Here is a 23624-nt window from a genome sequence, read left to right as displayed (position 1 = left end):
TCACACAATGATTCCTCTTTTCTGCTAAAATACCAAAATGTCACTATTGCCACTTAGTGTTATTCTACTACTCCCCCTTCACCACCACAGGCAGCAACTGCACAGAACTTGCTAATCCATTAATTAAAGATCTCTACTTCCCATTACAGACAACTATATTTAGAAAGCCAAATTGCGTTGGGAGGAGACCACGAGTCACAACAAGTGCGACGAATTCCATGGCAAGGGACAGGGTTACTGGCTGTTTCTTATAAAGCCTTTGACACAAACACACCCTCCAGATGCTGAGAATACAGAGGAGCTCTCCCAGGGGTGGGGCAACCACTCATCACTATAATCATCTGGAGAACACTTTATTGTACCATCAGGTCACAAAAGCCCCAGGACTTATCAATAAGCGAATGCCTCAGGGAACATGTCTCCTCTGCTTTCCTGAAACCTCCAATTTAGTTGCACAAAAGAAAAGGGGTGGCAAGCAGCATTAATTGTACCCTTAGAGAAGAGCCACTTCCCACAGGCAGGGGTGGCAGTGACTTTCCTGGGCTACCAAAAGGATACAAAGACAAAAGTAAACACTGTAATTTTCTGTTTTTGTCTCTGGCGCAGGGGGAGTGGTACAATTGACACTGTCTGTAAACAGTAATAATGCCAGATGTAACACAAAGAACAGGATTCCCCCATCTCTCCACCCCCTCCCTACCTCCTCTCCCTATGACATTCCTCCTGAGATTACTCATCATGAAGAAACACACAGAAACCTCCCTATAGTCCATATGCTGCTACCAAATGGAATGGAGGGAGAATCCAAGTTTGTACTGACTCCTCACTCTTACTCAAAGGAAGAATCAATGGAACTCAAGAAATATTGAATTATTTCTTACAGCTGACAAAAAAATACAGGGAGGAGAAGAAACGAGAGGAAGTATGGAATAGATATGTGAATGCCCAGGTCTGGAACAGAACAAGGCTGAAATGACAAAAAACAAAAACGAAAGTAGAAGCATCCTAAACTAAAAAGTTTGGAAAAAAAAAATTCATCTTGTGCCCAGGTCTAGGGGCTCATAAAAGATATGGGAAAAGAGGATTAATTCAAAAAAGGAAGTTACCTGACCAGAGTTCCCGCCAGGTGTAATGCAGGCGTACTCTACACTTCTTTTGGTAGCAAAGTAGTTTATGTACTACCTGAATGCAGCGTCTGTAACAGAGAAAGAGAAAAACTGGGGTAAGCCTAGCTCGGATAACCTTCCTTTTCTTTTCAATTAAATTTATTGGGGTGACATTGGAAACAGAGGCCCAAAGCTTGGACTGTACCCCTCTGAAGTTCCAGGCTCATCACACAAACCAAAAATTCAGAAGAAATTGTCAGACCTATCTTTTCATTCATTTATGCAACAAATAACTGACTGCAGATTAACTAAATATCTAGCACTTAAGTCTTACTAGAACTAAGTTGTCAAGTTCCTGGAAACTTGCTGGGTTAATTTCAGATAACCCGCTGGGTTAATTTCAGGCAAATAAAAGAGGCTCTTCCTCTTGAAACAGTTCTGACATTAAAAAATGATGCAGGGAAAACAGAAATAGAAGAGACAAAATTAACAAGGCAAATGGGCATAGCAAAAAGCAGCTCCTCTCTACCTAACAGACCCAATTGCAATTCAGTTGAATGACAGCTTCAAGTAAACAATTCTAGAGGTGGGACTGAGACTGTCTCAGGTTCTATGGCTTTAATCGGAGACAAAGAGCATCATGAGATTCTACTAACTTTAGCAGATACCATTATCAATTTGACAGTTCATGGAATCAAGCATAAAGAGGAGTAGGTAATTTCTTGGCCCTCGTATAGCAGAGGTGAAAAAAAGAAGGGGGAAAAAAACGCTACAAACCTCCCACTATGGAGTGAGAGCCAAGGACACTAGCTAGTGAAATTAAAGTGCTTGACAACTTGACAACATATCAAAGACACAAATGAAGTGAACTAAACTGGTAAGTTAAAATCCTGACGTTTTAAAATATTCCCAGTAATGGGCCTGCACTGCTACCTTACTAGGCTATTCCACTTGTCCCCTTATTCCCATCTCTCTCAGCTCTTCCTGCTGCTCCCTTAGCTGTAAGTGGGCTGGTAGGAGCCTTTCAGATAGGATTTTATGAGAGGACTATGTAACAGATCTCTCTTAAAAGACTTCAGGAGTGATAGTTAAAATATTTTACAAACCATACAGAAATATAAATTAATATATACAGCAATACATCAAAACTTTTAAATAATTACCTTTTATTCTCTAAAAACTAAACTATACCAAAACTACTTACCAAGAGATATAAATTGTACTGTAAATCATCTTAAGTTTCCAAATCATTTGTTCATTTTCAACAAATGCGGTGTGATCTCCTGTTTGATGCAGTGGTCACTAGCTACAGGATGCCCTTGTTCAAAGTAAGATTTAACTTAGTGATATACAAACTCTCCTATCAATTTCCCCATTAAATTGATAGTCATTGGGTCCCTGGTGCTGAAAGCTTTGTTGCAGCCAGCAAGGGTGGCTGGATGCCGCCCATGTATGACCACCATGCACAGTACATTCCCGGACGCCAGCACTTCTCACTTGACCTGGATCTGGACACCCTGCACCCTGGCTCTTTTGGCACTGCCGTCCCAACACTGAACCACTGTGGAGCAGCAGTGAGATACTACCTACGGCCCCTACCGCTGCTTGCCACCACCCTCTAGTTAAAGGCAATTGATATCCACTCCTGCACTATTCCTAGGCTCTGTTCCTGGCTCTGCAGCCACCCAACAAGTGATATCATCGGCCTTATGGTCTCAACTTACGCAATTTACCAAACAGAATGAAAATTTTAACAACTGCTATAATTTTAAAATTATACACTGGCTGAATAACTTCAAATTTACTACTTCTTGGGGCATTTTTCTTTTTCAACTTTTATTTATTTGTGTTTTTACAGGACCCATCAGCTCTAAGTCAAGTGGTTGTTTCAATCTAGTTGTGGAGGGTGCAGCTCACAGTGGCCCATGTGGGGATCGAACCAGCAACCTTGTTAAGAGCACCGTGCTCTAACCAACTGAGCTAACCGGCCGCTCCCCATGGCCATTTCTTTTATGCATGGTTTTGTACTTCAACACAAGACACTTCCACTTTAATCAGAAATTTTCTTGTGGGGTCCACTGAAGTCTCTATTTTCTTTTGGTGCCTGCCCACAGGTTTGGGACTGACTTACAAATGAGTCCAAGTTTTCCATATAAAAGTAACTTAAAAGAGAGTTTATTCTCCTCAGAGACTATTTCCCTTCACTCCCAAAACCTATGGCAACAGTGGGGGTGGTGGCAAGAATCAAGCAGTACAGCCAGCAGTGGAAATTAATTGGTTGAGTTTTCCCATTTCTCTCTCTCTCTCTCTCTCTCTCTCTGTATAAGTACCTTCTCCATTATTACTTTACCTACAGCATTTGTATACAGATATAAAATTGTTTCATTTCTGACCCAGATTGTGGCTTTGAGTATTATTACATCTTTCCAAACTCCATATTTCTTCATATTTCACCAGGAGGATTATAAACTTATCTGAAGTGATAGAGATTCATTTTGTTTTCAACTTCTCGTTCTGCTGTATGCTGCTGAAAAGCAGTACATACTGAGAAGTAGAGCAACAACCTGGCCTGATGCCCAGCAGGGAGCGGATAAGTTTACCTAAAAAGGACTTGATGCTCCAAATGCCAAAAACTGAAAAGAGGACTGGAAGGGTGGTAGGAAGATCTGGAAACATGCCCATGGGCACAAATGAAGAAACTGAATTCAGCCTGAGGGTGGGACCTTCTGCCTAGCCTCTGTCAGCTTGATGCCTCATTATCTTCCTCCATCTTCCCTAACCTCAGGACATTCAATGAGGAAGCAGGTGGAAAAAACAACTGAGAAAGCTAGGCCATACACAAAAAGTTAGGAACTAGGGGGAGGAGGGAGTTCAAGGATTTAGTGTCGACCACGTTCGATAGTTGGGATGTGATGGTTTGGGTGGACAGATACATACCTGTAATTCTACGTACTGAACACACAATCTTATCACGTCATCCCCACCTTCAACTGCTCCCCATCATCCACTTAACCTCAGGCAGCCTTTTTACTACTCTCCTATCCTTCCTCCGTATACCCGAGACTCTAATCATCCTGAATTACTTTCTATTCTCCAAACATGCCACTCTTCCAAGTCTCTAAGCCTTTGAACATATTGGTCCCCTGCTTGGTGTGTTCCTCACCCCTCCCCCACATAGAAAACTCCTACTGTTTCTTCATGACTCAGGTCAAATGCAACTTTCTCTGATGCCCCAGTCAGCATTAGTCACCCTGTACAGACCTGTCCTCTGTCATTTATCACAGCAGTGCTTAAGAGTACAGCCTCTGGAGTCAGAGGGACTTGAGTTTGAATCTTGACGATGAAACTTACTAGGTGTGCAACTGGGGCAGCCAGCCTGCCAAGATGGCCCCCAGTGGTCCCCACCTGCTGCCATTCACATCCTTGTGTAGTCCCTTCCCACACTGTATCAGGCTGATCTGTGTGCCCAACAGAAACGGTACGTCATTTGAGATTAAGTTCTAAAAGACACTATGGTTTTCATCTTGGACTCTCATTCTCCTTCTTTCTCCTTTGAATGACTTGTTTCCGGGCAAGGCAGCTGCCATTTCGAGCAACCCTATGGAGAGGCTCACGTGGCAAGGAACTGAGGTTTTCCAGCGACCCTGTAAGGGAGCTTGGAAGCACATTCTCCAGCCATAGTGGAGCCTCAGATGCCTGCAGCCACAGCTAGCACTTTGACTGCAGCCTCATGAGAAACCCTATGCCAAAACTACCTAGCTATCTGCCCCTGGATTCCTGAACCACAGAAACTGTGAGATAATTCATGTTTGTTTTATACCACTAGGTTTTGAGGTAGTTTGTTACATAGCAATAGATAACTAGTACACCTGAGAAGGGATAGCAACAGCCTAGGATTTACAGTAAGAAAATCTGGGTTCAAGTCCAGGCAGTGGTGCTTACTAATAGAATAAACCTTGGCAAAGCACTTAATCTCTGGAGCCTAAGTTTATTTACTTGCAAAATGAGAAAACTGGGACTTTAATAATATACTACAAAATAAATAGCATATCCTAAAACTAGAACACAAGATAATCAAGCTAGAAATATAGTCTCTAGCAAAACAAATCGGATCCCTAAGGTACTGAGGTTCAGAGATCCCGTCTAAAACAAGCAGAAAACTCATCTAAGTGATATAAAAAGCAGCTTTTCGTGGTCTTTGAATTGAAATAAAGGATCAGGCTTACTTCTCAATACCAAAAAGATATGGAAAAATGCTATTTACCTAAAAGCAAAATTTTGTATCATTATTTCAGACCTAGGAAACCAAGACTATGTAGCCTACAAGGAGTCTAAAAAGTTGGAGGTCTGATCTATTCTGAGCAAAATCCTTTACACTCCCTAGATCCCAGGCCCGGCATTGGAATGAGATACAATGAGCTTGCTGCATACCAAACTGCTCTCTTGGTCAAAAACATGGAGGTACCGATTTGGGAGTCAGACTCCAATCAGATGCTTTTTAAGGAATAAAGATAATATACACACTTGGGATCACACTAATGTGGCATAGCTGTTTTGGACATTACAGATACGAATGCAGAAACAGCAGAAGAGAGAGAAAGCCTTAAGTCTTAAACTTTACTAAAATATGATGATTTTCAGTTGCCTCTAGTTGTACTGGTTATAAAGAATTGTGTGACACTCAGATCTCCTCAGGAGGCAGGAATCTCCCAGCCACGTCGCTGTATGCATAGTCTGCCTAGTAGGCAGAGTTCCGACTAGGCTGCTAGGACAATGTAGGCAAAGAAGCTCTCTCTCTCTGGCCTTTCCCTCCCTTCTAACTACTGCTGACTACTTTAATGTCAAAGCCCAGGGATGACTTAGTGGTCTGCCGGTATTCCCTACCTTTGGATGAAAACCGCCACCCATGATCACTGCTTAAATGCATCAGCCCTACTCCTCATGCAAGGGGCCTACAAGTAATAATGAAGGTATGTGCGGAATCCAAATTGTGATTTGGTTTGTACTTCTTCCCCCTTCTGGAAAGATGTATAAAATCCAGACCACAAAATGCTTGCTCCCTGACACTTCTCCACAAACAAATGTGTTTTTCCTGAAGTGAAATATACATAGAAATTTTGACTATAAATTTCCTATCACTCGATTTTATAAAACAGATTTGCACACATAAAATGAACCATGGTACTTACACATAGAGATCCATAGGAAACTCCTTCATCATGTGCGTTACAATAAATTCTACCATCAGGTCTGAATGGGGAAAGAAGAAAAATTGAATCAATCAGAATAAAATTCATTACTTGCCTTTAAGTTGGAAAAACTTCTGAGTACACCTTGCATTCGAGCTGAGTGCCAGCCACTAACCATATCTTTATTCATATGTGCTGAAATTTATTTTATATAAGGCACTTTTTGCAACACTTTTCACCACCTGCCAGTTGTAAAGTAAAAGAAAACGAGTTCACTCTCCTACTTGCAGAAGAATACCTTGACCTGCCAATAAATTCATATACAACAGAGATTTCACTATAGATACTTCATACCATGGCACTAATGCAAAATGCCAGAGGGAAATCATTATTCTGAGAACCAAGTGATGAGGCAAACAGAGAAGAAATTATGGATCATATCCATGTAACCAGAGACTCAGCTCTAAAGCCATGTCGGTCTATCTCATCTCACTATCACACTCAGTTTGACAGATATTGACTGAAATGGTCTGTGGGCTTTGGGTCAATAGAAGTTTATTATATAGTCTTAATTACTGTTTCTAAAATCAAGTAGATTTAGAAACTAGGGCTGAATATCCAAGTGAAATGGTATTAAGAGTTCAGATCATTCCCCTGAGGACGATGCAGCATTCTGACAAAATTACCTAAGATACAGCCCCCTACCTGTCAGCTCTGTCAGCCTCATCTCAGCTTAATTTACTCAGAGGAAGTTTTGCATGTTTGAACCTTGACCTTCAAGCCTCCTGGCCAGCTGACACATCAATTTGGACCAAGAAAGGGAGGAAAGAATTTGAAATCTTGATCAGGAGTAAGATAGCTTACAAATGTAAATCATCTATCATGCTTAGACTTAGCCATTTTTTCTCCTTAGAAAGATCTTTTACTGTGAACAAGAGCACCCTTTAAATTGACCATTCTATTCACTGGAGCTGCTTTACCACACTCAACAAAAAACATGGTTTCTTAGGCCAGGAAAGAAACATAACTAGTAACAACTTCTCTGAGGAAGAAGTACATCAGCCAGGATCTAGTCTTCATCTTAACTATGAAAACCTGTCACTGGCTCAGAAAAATGACAATTTTGATGATACTCACCCAGTACTGCACATACTAAAGGACGGCAGGGAAGGTTCTTGTCTGCTGCCTTCTTCCTGTGTCGCATAGGCTTCACACACACAAATGAAATTAACAGGCACATGAATTGACATCCAATGGTTCGTCACCATGTTTTTCATGCAAATAAAATCATGACTACAGAGATGCTACCTTTCTCTTTTTCTAGTGGTGGGGGAGGGGAGGGGTGGGGCAGGGAGGACTTGTAAATCCTTCTCAGTTACTAATGCAAGTCTGTGACAAAAACACAATTCCACAAGACAACAGTTCTAAAGGGTGTGGGAACATACTATACAATGGGAAAGGTGTTGTTTTTACTTTGATTTTATCTATATAAGTGACATTACAACAAAAGAGATATACTGGTATTTTTCTTTGATAAAATAATGATTAAGAAAAAGAAAAGAAGAAGGTAACTGTATAAAGACAGCAACAGCGGCAGTTGCAAAAAACAAAAGTAAGTTTCAAATATAAATCTCGATGTGATATTTTTGAACATAGGTTCAAGTTTCAGGAAATTCCCTGATCCTTCACATTCTATTTCCCCCACTATTCAGATGAATAAATCAAAGCAGTATCTAGTCTTAACTAATCAAAGATCACACTACATTTTTTAAAATAAAAATCTTAGGCCATCTACTTGCTGAAATCTATATTATTGACACATTCTAATACTACTGCTATAGGTATACGGTTGTGGATCTTTCCATCCTCTCTTGAGTAAGAAACAGCTCCATGACACACACAAAAATCCCAACAACAGGCATGGGTCTGTTGAACAGCAGTCAAACAAGAGCCCTTTATCACAATAATCCACCCACATTTGTTCTAAGTAAGATAATTTCATCCTCCCCAATCCTGCCAACATACAAAAAATTTTCTAAGGAAAATCAAGAAGCCAAAGTCACACCTACCATTCTATGCAAGTTTACTCGAAAATTCATGTTGTCGTCATGCAAAAATGCATTTGCATACTGATCCTAAGAAAAATAAAAATACAGAGAAAAAGTAAGGAAAGAGCTATACTTAACTCAGTTTATAATCAAACTTGCTACAAATCCTTGGACTTTAAGAACTACTTTTGGGGCAGCCAGTTAGCTCAGATGGTTAGAGCCAGTACTCTTAACAACAAGGTTGCCAGTTCGATCCCCACATGGGCCACTGTGAGCTGCACCCTCCACAACTAGATTGAAACAACTACTTGACTTGGAGCTCATGGGTCCAGGGGAAAAATACACGTTAAAAGGAGGGGGGGGGGGGCAGCCAGATGGCTCCATTGGTTAGAGGACAAGCTCTTAACAACAAGGTTGCCGGCTCAATTCCGCATGGGATGGTGGGCTATCCCCCCTGCAACTAAGATTGAAAACCACGACTGGACTTGGATCTGAGCTATACCCTCCACAACTACATTGAAGGACAACGACTTGGAGCTGAGGGGCCCTGGAGAAACACTGTTCCCCAATATTCCCCAATTTTAAAAAAATTTTTTTTAAAAAGAACTACTTTCAAGGACCAGTTGGAGAACTAATGGGATGAGCCTGTGTCAAAACCTACTTAAGCCATGAGATTTTACTTGGAGATTTTACTTGGGAGTAATTCCCAGTGCGTCTCTAACTGGTCAATAATCTTTAAGCAAATTACAAACCAAAAAATTACAGCACAGGGACTTGAGGCAAATGCGGAGAGGAATATGTTTTCCTATTCTCTCCTCCTTCCCATCTGCCCAAGGGGCCTGCTCTCTTTGTGACAGCTTGAAGATTTTCATAGCAGCTGCAGGATATATGTGCAGGCTCCACAGAGATCTCCGATTCAGAAGAAAAGTCTGTGCTCCACCAGGAGTGGGCTTGGCACGGCAGAAGAAAACTGCTACACAGGCAGCACGGAAGTAGGCAAGAACCCCCCACCCACCCCGCCACCCAATCTCTGGCTTTGCTGAAGACTGATGGAAAATCAAAAACCTCTCACCATGGATCAGTAATAAAACATCCCTTGGCCCTTTCCCAACACCTTTGCTGAAGATCTGACATGCCTACAGACTCCAATTACTAAGAACTGCTACAATTTGTGAAAAACAACTCCTTTAAAGATTTTCTTAGAAAGATTTTTGAAAAGCAATTACTCTAGGCCCACTGCTATTATAATAAGCAGCTCTTCCATAACCAGCTACCCCTAACGTGGTGAAATGTAGGTCATTTTTTTTTTCACAGAGAACATAAAGGGAAAGACTGAGAAAGATCACTGCTCCACGTGGACCACCTTTCCTGTTTTCTTAAGAGAAAAAAGATCAGAATAAGGACTAATAAAGAGGGAGGTTGAAGCTACAAATTGAGCTCTAAATTGACTCACGTTCTGCCAGACCAAGATCCCGGGTGAGACGAGGCCTAATTAATCCAACAAAAGTATTATACCTCCTTGCAAAGCCGAAGAATCTCTTCTTTTTTCCCCTGGGGCTCTTGTTCCTCAGCAAACTGCAATCAGCCCCACTTCACTCACCTTCTACCCCTCTCTGGCTTTTCTCTCTACCGCCCCCTACAGGAAACCTGAGCTCCTTTTTTCATTTGTCTCAACGGAAAAAGACCCAACATGAGCAGCTTCAAAGGGACAAGATTACTTTTTCTATAGACGCTTAAGTCTCTTGTTTAAAACTATTAAGAGCTGGAATATTCCAGTTCTCAACTATAGCAGTTATCATATCATAATTCATTATTAATTCATGAAGTAAATACTAATTTAGGTTCTACTATGTGCCAGATACTGAGAATAGACTGGTGAAGGAGACAAAATACCTGCTCTCAAAGCTTACATTCTAGCAGTAGACAGACAATACAAAGAGGGCAATTTTTCTCTCCAACGCTTTAGAACCCTAAAAGTCAGGAACTGGGCAAGAAGGGCAGAAAAAGATAGCACTTTGTAAAAAATGAGCTAATAAAAGAAGACTGGTGAGACCTACCTCTGCAATACACGTGAGGATGATCAGACAGAGTTTGCCACTGTGAAGCCGGTGCTCATCTGTAAAATAAAAGTAAACCCTTCTCTCTAAATCATCCAGACCACATTACTATAGATAATAAAGATGTGTAGCATCAAAAAGAATATTCACACTTTCCCCATCAAATTCATGAATGAAAATTGAGGTTTTACTAGAGTAATTCCTGATTTTTCTCTTAAGTAAAACAATTCCTCAGAAGATTTTTTTTCTAAAATATTCTGGTACCCCAATGGACAGCTAACCACCTTCTTAAGAGCCATCTAATTATTGTAATGGTTCTACTGTCATGGCCCAAATCAGAGCCATGCCCTTTGCTTCTGAACAGTCAGGTCCATTCCCTTTCCAACCACTCCCCACCCACCAGCTATAAGCACTACCATCTATGCCCACCTACCACAAAATCTAGAGGTTTTATAACTATTCATAGCAAATTGGCAGTGGAATCAGAAAGAAGTTAACTAGAGACCAGGGTCCAGCCCACGCTTCTCCTTGCACTGTGTATATTATTTATGAAAAAGAAAGCTGTGACGTCTTGATCATTTTTCTTCCTGACAAAGTTATTCACTCTAAAATACTTACTTAGGACTATGTAGCAGGTACCACACTGTGCACTAGAGATACAGCACTGAAATAAGCAAAGGTCCTTTGTCTCCCAGAACTCACATTCTATTACTGAAAAAGAACGTGGCAACCTGGATAGCAGGGCTCTAAGCCCACACAAATGACTAAGAAAGAGCTAGCTACTCCATCACCACCAATTATCACAACCATCAAAGCTTATTTACTTCCCAGGATCTTTGTGGGTGAGAGGGTGAAATGGAGGTAAGAAGAGAGTCATACCAGCTTATCTAAAACAGACGAATGGCTTATGATGTTTCAAATTAGCTTTGACAGGACCCAGATTGAAGTCCATTCTAGAGACAGTGCTGCAGAAGTGAGCTAATAGTTCTCACCCTGACATTAACCTGCTACTTCCTCAAAGATGGAGTCTATCATCTAAAACCAGACAATTAGAAAGCATCATGGGGGTTATAGTCCAGAAATACATTTACCTCTCCTCAGAGATAGGCAGTGTGAAAAGAGTGATGATGGTACTCCCTAGCTGACATTCCCCACAGCTTAACTAGAGCCCCTAGGCAGCCAGAAGAGAAGTGCCCCTGCCTATGCAAATCTAGATTCAGGAGACTCTTCTACATGGACCTCTGGTCACAGTTTCTCTGGTCACAGTTTCTCTGGTCACAGTTTCTCGGCACTCTCTGCCCTTCCCCCAGAAGCGATGAGCAACTCCCACAGAACAGCCTGCAGCTCTCTCTCCACTTAAAAAAAAAAATGTTTCTGAATGCAAAAATAAGGCATATTTCCTTATAAACATTTTTTAATTCAGAAAAGGACCATAAAAGCCAGGTTTAATCATACCACCGGATATCACAACAGTTAAGATTTTGCTGAATCAACATGAAGTCTTGTAGAGATATACATATATTTTAAAACATTTTTTGCCTAATACCTACTTTAAAGGTTGAGCAGATACCCCTTTAAGGTTACAACACTCATGTCAGAAGAATCTCAGGAAAAACGGCTTTGAAAACAGAGCCAAGTCAAGGGAATGATAAACACAAAATTCTAGAGATTGAGAGGAGAGGAGCGCCGGGAGGGGACCCACAGGTAGCTTCAACAGCGTTAATAATTCCTCAAGTTGGGTGGTAGGTTCACATATGTTCATTTTTCTATAATACTTTACAACTTAAGCTGTTATTATAAACTTTATAACAACAGTCATATGTATTAAAAGTATATTTTATAGATATCAAATGATAGATAATAAAGAAGAAAGAGATAATATCTTGGGGAAGCGGGGAGCAAAGCCAGAAAAAGTGGCTTCTATTGCTCCTCAAAACATACGAGCTCCTGTTAGCCAGGGCATGCAGAAGGTCAAGGGCTTAAGAGACAGGAAGAAAGCCAGGCCAGTGCATCCACACAGGAGCCATTTTTGAAATTAACACTTCAGTATACCTAACCTTGCCCCCTGTCATATTTAGGCTGCCTGTTGGCAAAGACCTAACCCAGCTTGTACTTAGAGAGACAGCCTGAGGCAACCCACATGCAATTAATCTGCCCTCAATTTTACCTTCCATTCTATGGATGGCAAAATGACCAGGACAAAGAGGTTTATAGAATCATTAAACCAGAAATGAGTTCCAAGGGTCTCAATTCACTGTGTTCTATCAAACAAAGCTAAAAGATCATTTTTATGGTCACATCTACACAGTTTCTCTCTTCTGTGGTTGCTGCAATACGTTGAGAGAAAGGAAAGGGTTACTACCCCTTTCCATAGGGACAAACAATGGAAACACTAATACACAGAGTCTTGTTATCCTTCCCTGCCTTATCTCACTTGCCAAGTCTCAGAGGTTCACCATCTCTGCAGCTCCCAATGAACTGCTGTGTTAGGAGTTCATAACATGGACTACTACCGTGTTTCCCTGAAAACAAAACCCAGCAGGACAATCAGCTCTAATGCACCTTTTGGAGCAAAATGTAATATAAGACCCAGTATATTATATTATGTTATATATTATAGTATATTTTGTTACATCACATCACATTACATTATATTATACCCAGTCTTGGGCCAGTGAAAGAAGGGGGAGAAAAAAAAGACCCGGTCTTATATAAGACCCAGTCTTACAGTAAAATTATACTAAAATATAGTATAATTAATAAATTATATTAATTTTTGCTCCAAAAGATGCATTAGAGCTGATGGTCCGGCTAGGTCTTATATTCAGGGAAACACGGTAGTATCTCTCTCTTGAACGAGCAAATTCACAAGGCCTAACAAAAGAAAAAAGCCTAAGCTCGTAAAGCGGGATTCTCCAAGAGCTAATGCAGTATTTCTGAGTATAACAGGATTTAGATTCTGCCTACCCAGGCTCCTTTTAACTCTGACAATTCTTCATTTCCCATATTTATCTTTTAGCTCTCTATCTCTGTCTACCAATGTTTCCTTCTCACTCCAAAAGCCCCTAAATCCTGGTCTTACTCTCTTATGCAGCCTTTTAGCTCCATTCTGGGATTCCTGAAAACCCTCATACCAGAAACCTGCCCAGCCCACTTGGCAAATCAGAGCCTTCTAAAGTATACTTTTTGCCTGAGGGAATCTTAAACCACCTCATAAAAACATTAGTCTCTCCTCATGGAAAGTACAGTGGCAAAGGCAATAGTATTTTAGCAATTTTTCTTCTGTAATGAAACTGTTTTTTTTGTTATCTGGGAATCTGAAGATTATCCATGGACCCAAACTTCAATTACTGAGTAGAGAACAGTTGGTTCCTAAAATAGGATTTAAAGATTCTTATAAGGAAGGCTTATAAAGAAAGAATATACCCCAAATTGTTAAGAATGATTAACTCTAAAGAGCTTAATTCCAAAGGAATTTCGCTTTGTAAGTTAACCATTGCTAGAATGCTTTAATTTTTTAACAAATACTATTCCAATTACTTTGGTAATTACGATAAAAAAAAATTCTGCTAAATGGGAGAAGCACACTGGATCAACCTATAGGTACCAAATAAAATGTTAATTAAAATGCTAGGTGTAATTAAAAAAAACACACCAAACTATCAGTTATGAAAAACATTTTTTGGACAACTGGGAAAAATTAAATATGGACTGAATATTCCATGATATTAGAGAATGATTGTTGATTTTCTTAGCTATAATAATGGCTATCTCAGAAAATGTCTTTAATTTTGAGATACGTGCCAAAGTACTTAAGGTGTGAAGTAGGACGATGTCTGCAACTTACTTTAAAATGATTCAGCCAAAATAACACTCACACACAAAGAAATTTAAAGACAAACCGAATCTGGCAAAATGTTCATGGGTATATGAGTGATCACTGTATAATCCTTTCAACTTCTCTGTATATTGGAATTTTTTCACTTTAAAAAATTGGAGGAAAAATGCTACCTAAACAGGTTTATTTCCAGAGAATCTTAAAACTGGGATATAGTCCACTTATATGAGGTCCCTAGAGTAGTCAAATTCATAGAGACAGAAAGAATAGTGGGTGCCAAGGGCTGAAGGGAGGGGGCATGTGGAAAATGGGAAGTTAGTATCTAATGAGGACAGAGTTTCAGTTTTGCAAGATGAAAAAGAGTTCAGGAGAGGGTGGTAATGGTTGCACAACAATATAAATGTACTTAATGCTACTGAACTGTACACTTAAAAATGGTTAAAACGGTAAGTTATATGTTATGTATATTTTACCACAATAAAAAAGCTATAGAAATAAATAAATATTGTGAACACTCATAAATCCAATATAAAGAAAAAATTGAGTTAAAAAACCAAAACAGATACACAGAGATATACTGAACAAAATTTGCTGGATTTCTTTCCAATTCCTTCTCACTCTCAGCCCAAGTATTTTACTACCCTATCACCAATTAACTAAAAGATCACAGAAAAATCATAAACAGGAAGAGCAGGTAACCAGACGTATAAATTCAAACTTTTCCAACACCGCTGTTTCTCCCACCTTCGACTCTGCATTTCTGGGGTGTTACTGACACCTCTGTTTTATATTTTAAGTGTTAAGGAACAGTCCCCTGAATCTCACCTTTTCCACTGTACTCCATACAACAGTCCTCTAAGTCTCACCACAAGCCGATGCTTTCAGTTCTTGTCCTCAAAAGGGAATTCCCTAAAGCGTGCTACTCCCCCTACTTCCCACACAAAAGAGTTTGGAGCTACTTACCAAAATCTGCTAAGACGACTTGCTCGTTTCTGTAGAGACCATTTTTCATCCTGTTCTATTTCAGAGCACTCCCCCTCCAGCTCCAGGTTTTCCCAACACCACCTAACTGCCATCTGGCAACAAGGAATCACTGTTTTCCAGTAATCAGGACCATCACCTTGCACAGGAGGCCCCAATGGTTCATCTTGTCAGAGCTTCAAAGTATTAATGTCACTTCTTGATTCTAGCTCAGCAGCTACCTGCTACACCTCTTGCTTCCTGAACCCCCAAAGTAGCATGCCTTACCTTTTGTGTCCTGCATAACAATCGAGCTATACTTTAAGAAGGTTATCAGTAGATTACTGGTCTGTACATCAGCATCCAATGGGAGTTCCACAGAACTTATAACTGCAACAGAACAATAAAATGCAATTAGCCTATACTAACTAACACTTCTATGACAGAGCCAATTTGCGAGCAGGCAAGAAAATCACTAAAGAAGCTTTACCTACAACAGAGGGAGGACCAAGTGCTTATCATAAAACCTTTACCTAGTCTTCCGAGGCCTCTAGAGCTCTTCCTATTCCCAAGATTAAGCCTAATGCCCTTCTCTCATATCTAGGAGGACCAGTCACCAGGAACAGAGCTTTTTCCCCCAACATCCTAAAAAGGGTATTTTGATTCTACTTCTAGCTCCAAGTAACCTACAAGGGTTCAGGGCCCTTCTTAAAGGCACTTTGATTTGTACCTACAGCAAAGATCTGTACTGAATATAAATGAGCCTTGCTTTGATGAGTCTCCTGCTTAAAATAAATGACAATTCATTCCTAATAAGGAGAAATCTTGCTCAATTTTGAGAATAAGACTTTAGCCTGGAAACAATCCAGGAAGGGGAAAAAAGTTAAGGCAGAACTACATTTAAATTCTACTCCTTAATCCCTTACCCTCCGTGAAAGGAAACCTAAAGAGGAATACCAGACTGAAAATAGGTGGACATTATTGATTAGGACATCCTGGGAACTGAGGTTGATACACCCAGCTGCTCCCTGTGTCCGAGAGAAACTACCCCACCACGGCCCCCGCTCTCTGAGCCACAGACCCAGTGAACACTTGAGAGACCAGACCAGGGCTAACCCATACAGAAATCTCTTATGGAGAGTTCCCAAGTTTCTAAGACTAAATTAGACTTATACCTATCTTGTTAAGTGCTTTTGCACTGTCTAAGACACAATATATAAGCAAAAAGAGGCTCATCGTGGCCCAGATAAGCTAAAGAATCTACAGCTTTATGCTGTATTCCAACCCATAAAGACTCAGCTGAGTTTGGGATATTATTCATAATATGTATTCATACCATAATGGATCCCTCTGGAGTTACTACAATGTACTTAGAGAACATTTATTAACAATGGAAAACATTTGCATGTTATGGATCTATAATACACAGCAAGCACAGCAAAAAGCCTTGTGAGAAGAAATTAGCATGCCCAACCCTTCCTTGGCTGTTTTCACACAGTTTCATCCTCAAGAACTAACAAAAGATAAATACATTTTTATGCTGAAATACTAACAGGTCTTAATTCATGTTATAGGTAAATGGCCTGAGACTGTCATTTCAAACTACATCATATTTTGAAACTCAGAGCCCATAATCACTCCTTTATCCAATACAGAGAGGCATCTAACTGGTAAGTGGGACTTTTTTCCCCACTCATGTGCAACAGTAACTAGAAAACTGTCTTATATAATATGAAGGAATATAGAAGTATATATATTTTTAGTTTACCAGAAAGTCCTCTCATGCCAAGGCTGAGTTGTCAAATGTCAAGTCTGAGCTGAGAACAAATGTTACAGCTAAACTGCTAGCTTTTAAAAATAATGGCTCCAGTGACATACCTTTAAATATAACTGAGCTGCTGAACACCACTATAATTAAAAACCAGAACCTGAAAACAAGGTTATGATATTTAGGACCCCTACAGAAAGCAAATGAGTTAGGAGAGAGGCGAAAGAACAAAATAGGAGATAATAAAATCCCTCACAATTAAAATCTCCTGCCTAAGGAAGTTATTCCTTGATCTTTGGCTTCATAATTCTTCCCAGCAGCCTTTGTCAAGGGAGACAGTCATTTGAAAGTGGGCTAACTCTATCTTCCCACTAGAAGAAAGAAAAGCTCACTAGTTGTAGGTAAGCACAAATCCTGCCATTGCATAATCAAGTGTGTGGGTAGAAGTGTTCACAATGAACAGTTTAAAGGGCAGTTCTCTGAAGCATCCAAAGCACAGCCCCACATGGAACTCAGATATGTGTGTGTGTATATATGTATATCTATGGCTATTGGTATCCATGGTAACCAGGCAGGCTTCATCCTTAAAAAGAACAGTATTTCCACTGGATTACACAGTAACCAGAATAAGTAGACACAAGCCGGCAATCCTCACTATCTGCTCCTTCTCATTAAAATATTTTGGAATTCGGCTTTCAATTTTAAACAGATCCAATTGGCTACCGTACATTTGAATATCAATGGCACCTCCCTGTCATGCATCTGTACCCATACTGCTTGTACTACTTTGAAATGCTGCTGCCACAAGTGTGACATGAAAATTGAAGGGAGAGAAAACAGATCAAAGAAGGTAACTTCACATACAGACAGGGAGGTACAAAGAAAGGATCAAAGTCAGATTTCCTGTACGTCGTTACCCTAAATGAGGTCAACATTTGAGGCAAAACATCAAGTATTAATGAAGATTATTTCTTGGTTAAGGTTGTCCACAAACACACTCAGCTTACACTAGAACCAATGCAGGTGACACAAAGTTTATTGGGCAAAATTCATAATTTCCTTTCTGTTACCTTTTTATTAAGTTCCAGTCATGACATTTATAAAGTGGAAAAATATTTTTTGTTATTTTTCAGGGAACGAAGTCTTAAATACCCACCAAACTCCTGATTACAGTACACTCACACTTGTCATTTTCTAACTGGTAGTGGCGAGCAGACACAGAACAGTGAGTAAATCCCAGAGTAACTTTCTCATTCATTATTCAACATATATTTACTAAGCAATGACCATGCCAGGCACTATGCCAGGCAGACAGTAGTGGAAAAAAAATAGACATGGTCCCCACCCTGATCCCCGTCTTGGTTCTTAGTCTCAACTCTCACTAACCTTAGGCAAAGTACTTATTTCTCTGGCCTCAATTCTCTCATTTATCAAATGGTAACATGAGACAACATTACTATTTCCCATTTATCTCCGTGAGATATTCATAAAATAGCTCATCGGAGCCTCCCCAGCCCCCTGAGGGTTTGGCAGGACAGGCATCGCTGACCTCTAAGGTCCCTTTCAGGACTAGCACTCCATGATTCTACAGCCATTGCCTGAGGCGGACAGGCTGGAGTCATGGAGCTTCTTGCACAGAGAAAGGCACTGGGTTTTTTTGGAGCTTCAGGAGTCCGGAAGGACAGTATTTCAGACAATTTCTTCAGTGAAAGAATAAACAACTGTGTTCCTTGTTCAACACAGCTATGCTCACTCACCCTGAACGATGATTTATTACTCAAGAAAACAGAAGAGGTGCTGGGCTTACCATCAGAGGAGGGTGGTGTGGTCCCAAGTGGTGTGGCAGGGGCTGTAGGAGCAGGACTGACAGGGGTTGTTACCAGGCCCATTTCTGGATGACTCTGCAAGACAACACCAGGGTAAGAAAATAGAAAATCCAGTTCCGAGGACCCTGTGCTTCATGCCCCTTCTGTATTCCTGGCCTCACACGCAGAAAGCTCACTGAGGAGAGACTGCTGCTACATTTAGTGCTCATGACTACCTGATTGCTGCTGATGCCTGCTAAACTCCAATGAGAAGCTCTGTGAGCTAGTTTTTTTTAAACAGCTAAGTTCCCATTATATAAGTATTTCTACAGAACCAAACAAAAAACTGGAGTAAACAAATACACAGGATTATTCTACAAAAAATGGGGGGAGGGGGCCTTTGCAGTCCTATCTGAACCCAGGAAGGGACTACTCTCATCACATCTAAAATCTACTACTCTCATCACATCTAAATACATCTATAGACTCTTCTGACCAAATACGTATGACCACATACGTTGTTGATAAAAAATGCAGGTGAGCCAAGGGGATAACAAGTACTATAGAAAGAGCTATGCAGATGGCAGCCTTCCTGTTTCACAGCAAACAAGAGTGTGTGGGGTGGGGAGGTGAAGACATGGGGGAGATCCCCACTAGGGACCGAAACAGATGACTCCTCTGTCCCTGCCCTTCCTTAGCCATCCCTGCCACATCAGCTTTTTAGAAATAAGTCCAGTGGCAGCTGCTCCCTTCTCCTCAAGCCTTTCACCTTCCTTTATATCAGTTACAGAATTCAGAGAGCAGACAAGGAACACAGTCAGAAAGGTAAAGAAAATCTCTTATGTTATCAGTCGTGAAAAATGATAAGTGTCCTAGGCAGAGTCCAAACCAGCACACTGCGTTTTAAGCATGGCATTTTTTTTTGTTAAACTCAATCAGAGGATCCCATACACATCTGCCCTTTGAGAAAAAAGCATAAGCAAACTTTCCTTTAAAAGAAACCTCATACATATTTTAAATAGTCTGCTTTAAAATAAAAACACTTTATCAAATTTTGAGGACAGCTTTCATGGACAGCTCTGGAGTTCTCAGTGGATTTTAGTCCCCTTCTGTACAAAGTACTGAGGCTATCCCTTGGGCCAGGGAAACTGTGGCCCGCGGACCAACTGGGGCCAGCAATCCATTTTTAATTGGCCCGCAGCAAATTCCACAAATATATTTAGTTTACTTAAATAAACCATGTGAGGCAATATGTACTTCACCTCGAGTGAGTGGCCCGGCTGTTTGTGTATTTTACGGCATACGGCCCTTGGTAAAAAACGTTGAAAAAAGTTTGGACACCCCTGCCTTAGGCAAATGACCCAGCACTTGATTGTCTCTGCTTTCAGTATTTGTAGACCATTTCTTCTGTTAACAGCTAACCTGATGTTGGACAGGATATTTTTTACTTTTGTTCTCTGGAAATCAGTGAGATAATAAGATAAGTGACTTGGCCTATTTTATCTATGGTTGTAATTCCACAGTGGTTTAGAAAGCCTGATATAAAAATCCATGTGGGTAGATAATATGGAGGGATTTCCAGTGAGCCAAATGAAGTAATCTCAATTTATTTGGGTTAACAGAACCAGCAAACAGGTCAAAACCATTAACTTTGCATGTTATCAGACTTACTTCTGCACCAGATGGAAACATACATATTTGAGGACAGCATGAAGCAAAGATAACTATTGCAAACCACTTACCAATGCAAAGCAGGGCGTTAACAGGCAAAGCCAGAAGGGCTTTTCAATGGAGTGAATCTGAACGAACTTCAGGGAGAAAAAGGATTGGAGTTTTTAATATAACCAACCTGGGCTAACACTGTGATGAAGTTGCGATTTAAATGAACAGCTTCATAAAGTGCCAGAAGGATGGCCTCATTGGTTCTAAAGAAAAAGAGAACAAACTGAAGAGGCTCTTACAGTGGAGTTAAAACAACATGACCATCAAGATAAGATTTCATCCCAGCTCTTCATCAATCCCTCTGAGTTTCTAACGCTCCCTTTCTTACCTTTCCTTATGCAAAGGATATACAGGCAAAGAGGAAGGAGTAAAGGGACTTTAATTCCTTGGTTCTTATCTACTTCATTCACTATTTTCACTCTCACTTTTCCACCCCAATCCAGTTAAGTCTTTAACTGGCTCAGATACCCAGTCCACTTTCATTTCATTACAGAGAGCTGGGTACCGTTTTTCACCTTCTTGGGGCTCAATACACGGCACCAAAGTAGAGGTTTCTAAGGGTCCATTATTGTTTAAAGCCCAAGAAACATGTGATAAATCACCAAAACAGTTTGAATCTGTAAATGATTAGCAGGAGGTAACGTTTCACATTCTCCTAGCCAGTCAGAGAACCCAAACTAAAGTACAAGTCACTGCACAAAGAATGTCAGGCACTTACTGTACTGAGATTTTCTCATGGGCATCTGCTATGAACATGCTGCCCACCTGTGGAAGAAAAGGGGAACTGCAGACTTACAGCAGAAAAAAAATGCAAGAGCAGCTCTGCCTAGGAAGCAATCAGGGAAAAAACAAGCGGCTTGCAGCCCAAAGGAACTTGGAACTCTAGCCCACCAGTCATACCCAGCAAAACCAGCCCACTTTGAAGATCTTAAAAGAATCATAAGTAAGAAATGAAATGAGAAGTCCACTAAATTGTCTTTCCTGAAAGGGACTTAAAAACAATCCTAGTACTTTTGTCCAGTTCTCCTTTCCAAGCTGTAAGTTTAGTAACCACTGACAGCGAGTAAAGGGTAACCTGGACATCGTCATCGCTCTCCATCTTTCCTGGAAGTTGCTTATTTGAAATCAAAAACTAATTCACATAGAACATCACAGAAAGCAGGCTGATTTTATCCAACACAGATCTGTCTTTGGGGGAATATTTGGGTTTTAGACCAGAAATGTCTCTGTGAGACATTTGAAGTAATCACAGAAGGTGGACCTATTGTCCACCTTTCAGATCACAAAATCTTTAGCCTGTTATCCCAGGCAGGGCCGCTGAATAAGTACGTAAAGTAGGTTGCTTCCAATATGTGTGAATCAGAGGCACTGAGAAAGATGCCCATCCCCCTAAAAGTCCCTTTCCACCTGCTCACTGATGTCCAAAACTATGCAGCTGGAGCTTCGTTTGTTTGGTACAAAACTTTTTCCTCTTGGCCAAAAGACAAAGATCCCTGAGCAATATAATTACATCTAATTCATTTAACCAAGCACCAATACAGCGCTCATACTGCTCTGACCTCTGAGAGACTTATTTTATGCTTCAGAGTTAAAGAGCTTATCAAGTCCCTCCTGAGGGTCAGCTCTCAGAAAAAAGAAAGGGAAAAATGCATAGGCATTGGAGGGGGGAAAATTGCCCTGTGGGGGGGCAGAGAGATGGCTGTTTCTTACAATGAACTTAAAGGTTGTCATGCCCTGCTCAAGGGTATTGGCATTGAACAAGACTCAGCGACAAAACTAGAAGGATTGGCTTTAGAATTTCAGGCATCAATGACTGCTGCCTAGAATGGGGATAGTTTTGGGGCAGTGGTTTCCAAATTTTGCTGCATGTTATAATCACCCGGAAGCTTTGCCCAGGTTGCAGTCGGTACCCCAAATCTGAATGTCTCAGGGTGGGAGCATCAGCAGCTTTAAGAGATTCCCAGATGGTTCCAACAGACATCACTTATTAGGAAACACTCAGAGTGTGAAAGGCAGACTTTGAAATAAAATAGCTGATTGAAGCATAGTTTGGCCTGCATAATTGTAGCCTTCTGGGTTCCAGGGGCTTCGTTTAATCCTTATCAAAGCCCTAGGAGGTAGGTGCGAGAATCCCCTTCACAGATGAGGGAACTGTCACAAGGGTTTAGGCAAGACTGGAGCTGTGTGTGCTTGGCCCAGAGCTGCCAGCCAAGGTTGTTGCCTGTCTCACTGGGGCCAGGACTGCCTCGGCCTCAAGGATCCAGGAACACATTTACACTGTTCAGGAGTGGGCAGGAGCCCCGAGTGAGGGATAGATATGCCCCAGGTATATATAGGACAGGCCTCACACGGCCGACAACTTTAAGAAACCCCACAGGTTTTAAACAATCATTAAAAATGAAATATTTAAAGAATTTTAATGACATGGAGAAATGTTCACGATGGGCATGATAGGGAATTAAACAAGCAGGATACAAAACCACACATGTGCGTGTGGGTATATCTGTGTGTGTCTTCCTGGATACAAACGAGACTTAGAAGTAAACACACCAACATCTTAACAGAAGTTATTTCTGAATTATGAGATTATGGATGAATTTTTCTCTTTTAACTTTTCCTTGTTTTCCAAATTTCCTTCAATTAGCAAATAGTTCTATAACCAGAAAGAGCTAATAAACGCTAATTAAAAAAAATAAAAAATTGTCTTGCCCTGGGGCTGATTACTTGAATACTAACGCTGGAGAAGAAAGATTTTTCTGAATCTGCCTAGATTTTAAGACCTGCTAGACTTATCTCTTAAAAATCAGTCCCAGGGGGGTGGGGGGCAGGAGATGAGGGTAAGGAGGATCAAATATATAGTGATGGAAGGAGAACTGACTCTGGGTGGTGAACACACAGTGGGATTTATAGATGATGTGATACAGAATTGTACACCTGAAATCTATGTAATTTTACTAACAATTGTCACCCCAATAAATTAAATATACATATATAACTAAAAGTTGCAAAAACAAAACAAACAAAAAAATCAGTCCCAGATTATCTGGCCCAAAATGCCTATAATGCTAACCTTGCGCAGCAGTCTTGCAAACTGGACCAATCACTTTCCTAGACCATGGACCTCTTGGCCC

At 40.6% G+C, this 23624-nt stretch overlaps 1 protein-coding gene across 2 annotated transcripts in view; it reads right to left on the bottom strand.

Annotated features, from left to right (window-relative positions):
- Positions 1-23624, bottom strand: part of ARMH3 (armadillo like helical domain containing 3) — a 142836-nt gene that overhangs the window by 87961 nt on the left and 31251 nt on the right. For both annotated transcript variants that reach the window (XR_002136765.2, XM_019724983.2), the window contains exons 12-20: positions 21212-21258; positions 20621-20696; positions 18774-18867; positions 15487-15588; positions 10401-10459; positions 8365-8430; positions 7433-7502; positions 6296-6356; positions 1107-1195 (exon numbers count right to left, since the gene is read on the bottom strand). Coding sequence is in view for 1 of the 2 variants with exons in the window: in XM_019724983.2 (XP_019580542.1) it covers positions 1107-1195; positions 6296-6356; positions 7433-7502; positions 8365-8430; positions 10401-10459; positions 15487-15588; positions 18774-18867; positions 20621-20696; positions 21212-21258 (664 nt within the window). In the remaining variant the exon portion in view is untranslated. The remainder of the gene's footprint in view (positions 1-1106; positions 1196-6295; positions 6357-7432; positions 7503-8364; positions 8431-10400; positions 10460-15486; positions 15589-18773; positions 18868-20620; positions 20697-21211; positions 21259-23624) is intronic.

Source organism: Rhinolophus sinicus, linkage group LG07, assembly GCF_036562045.2.
Source record: "Rhinolophus sinicus isolate RSC01 linkage group LG07, ASM3656204v1, whole genome shotgun sequence".
NCBI classification, from domain to species: domain Eukaryota; kingdom Metazoa; phylum Chordata; class Mammalia; order Chiroptera; family Rhinolophidae; genus Rhinolophus; species Rhinolophus sinicus.
The sequence above is the reverse complement of the archived record's forward strand: the minus strand, read 5'-3'. Positions and strand labels throughout refer to the sequence as shown.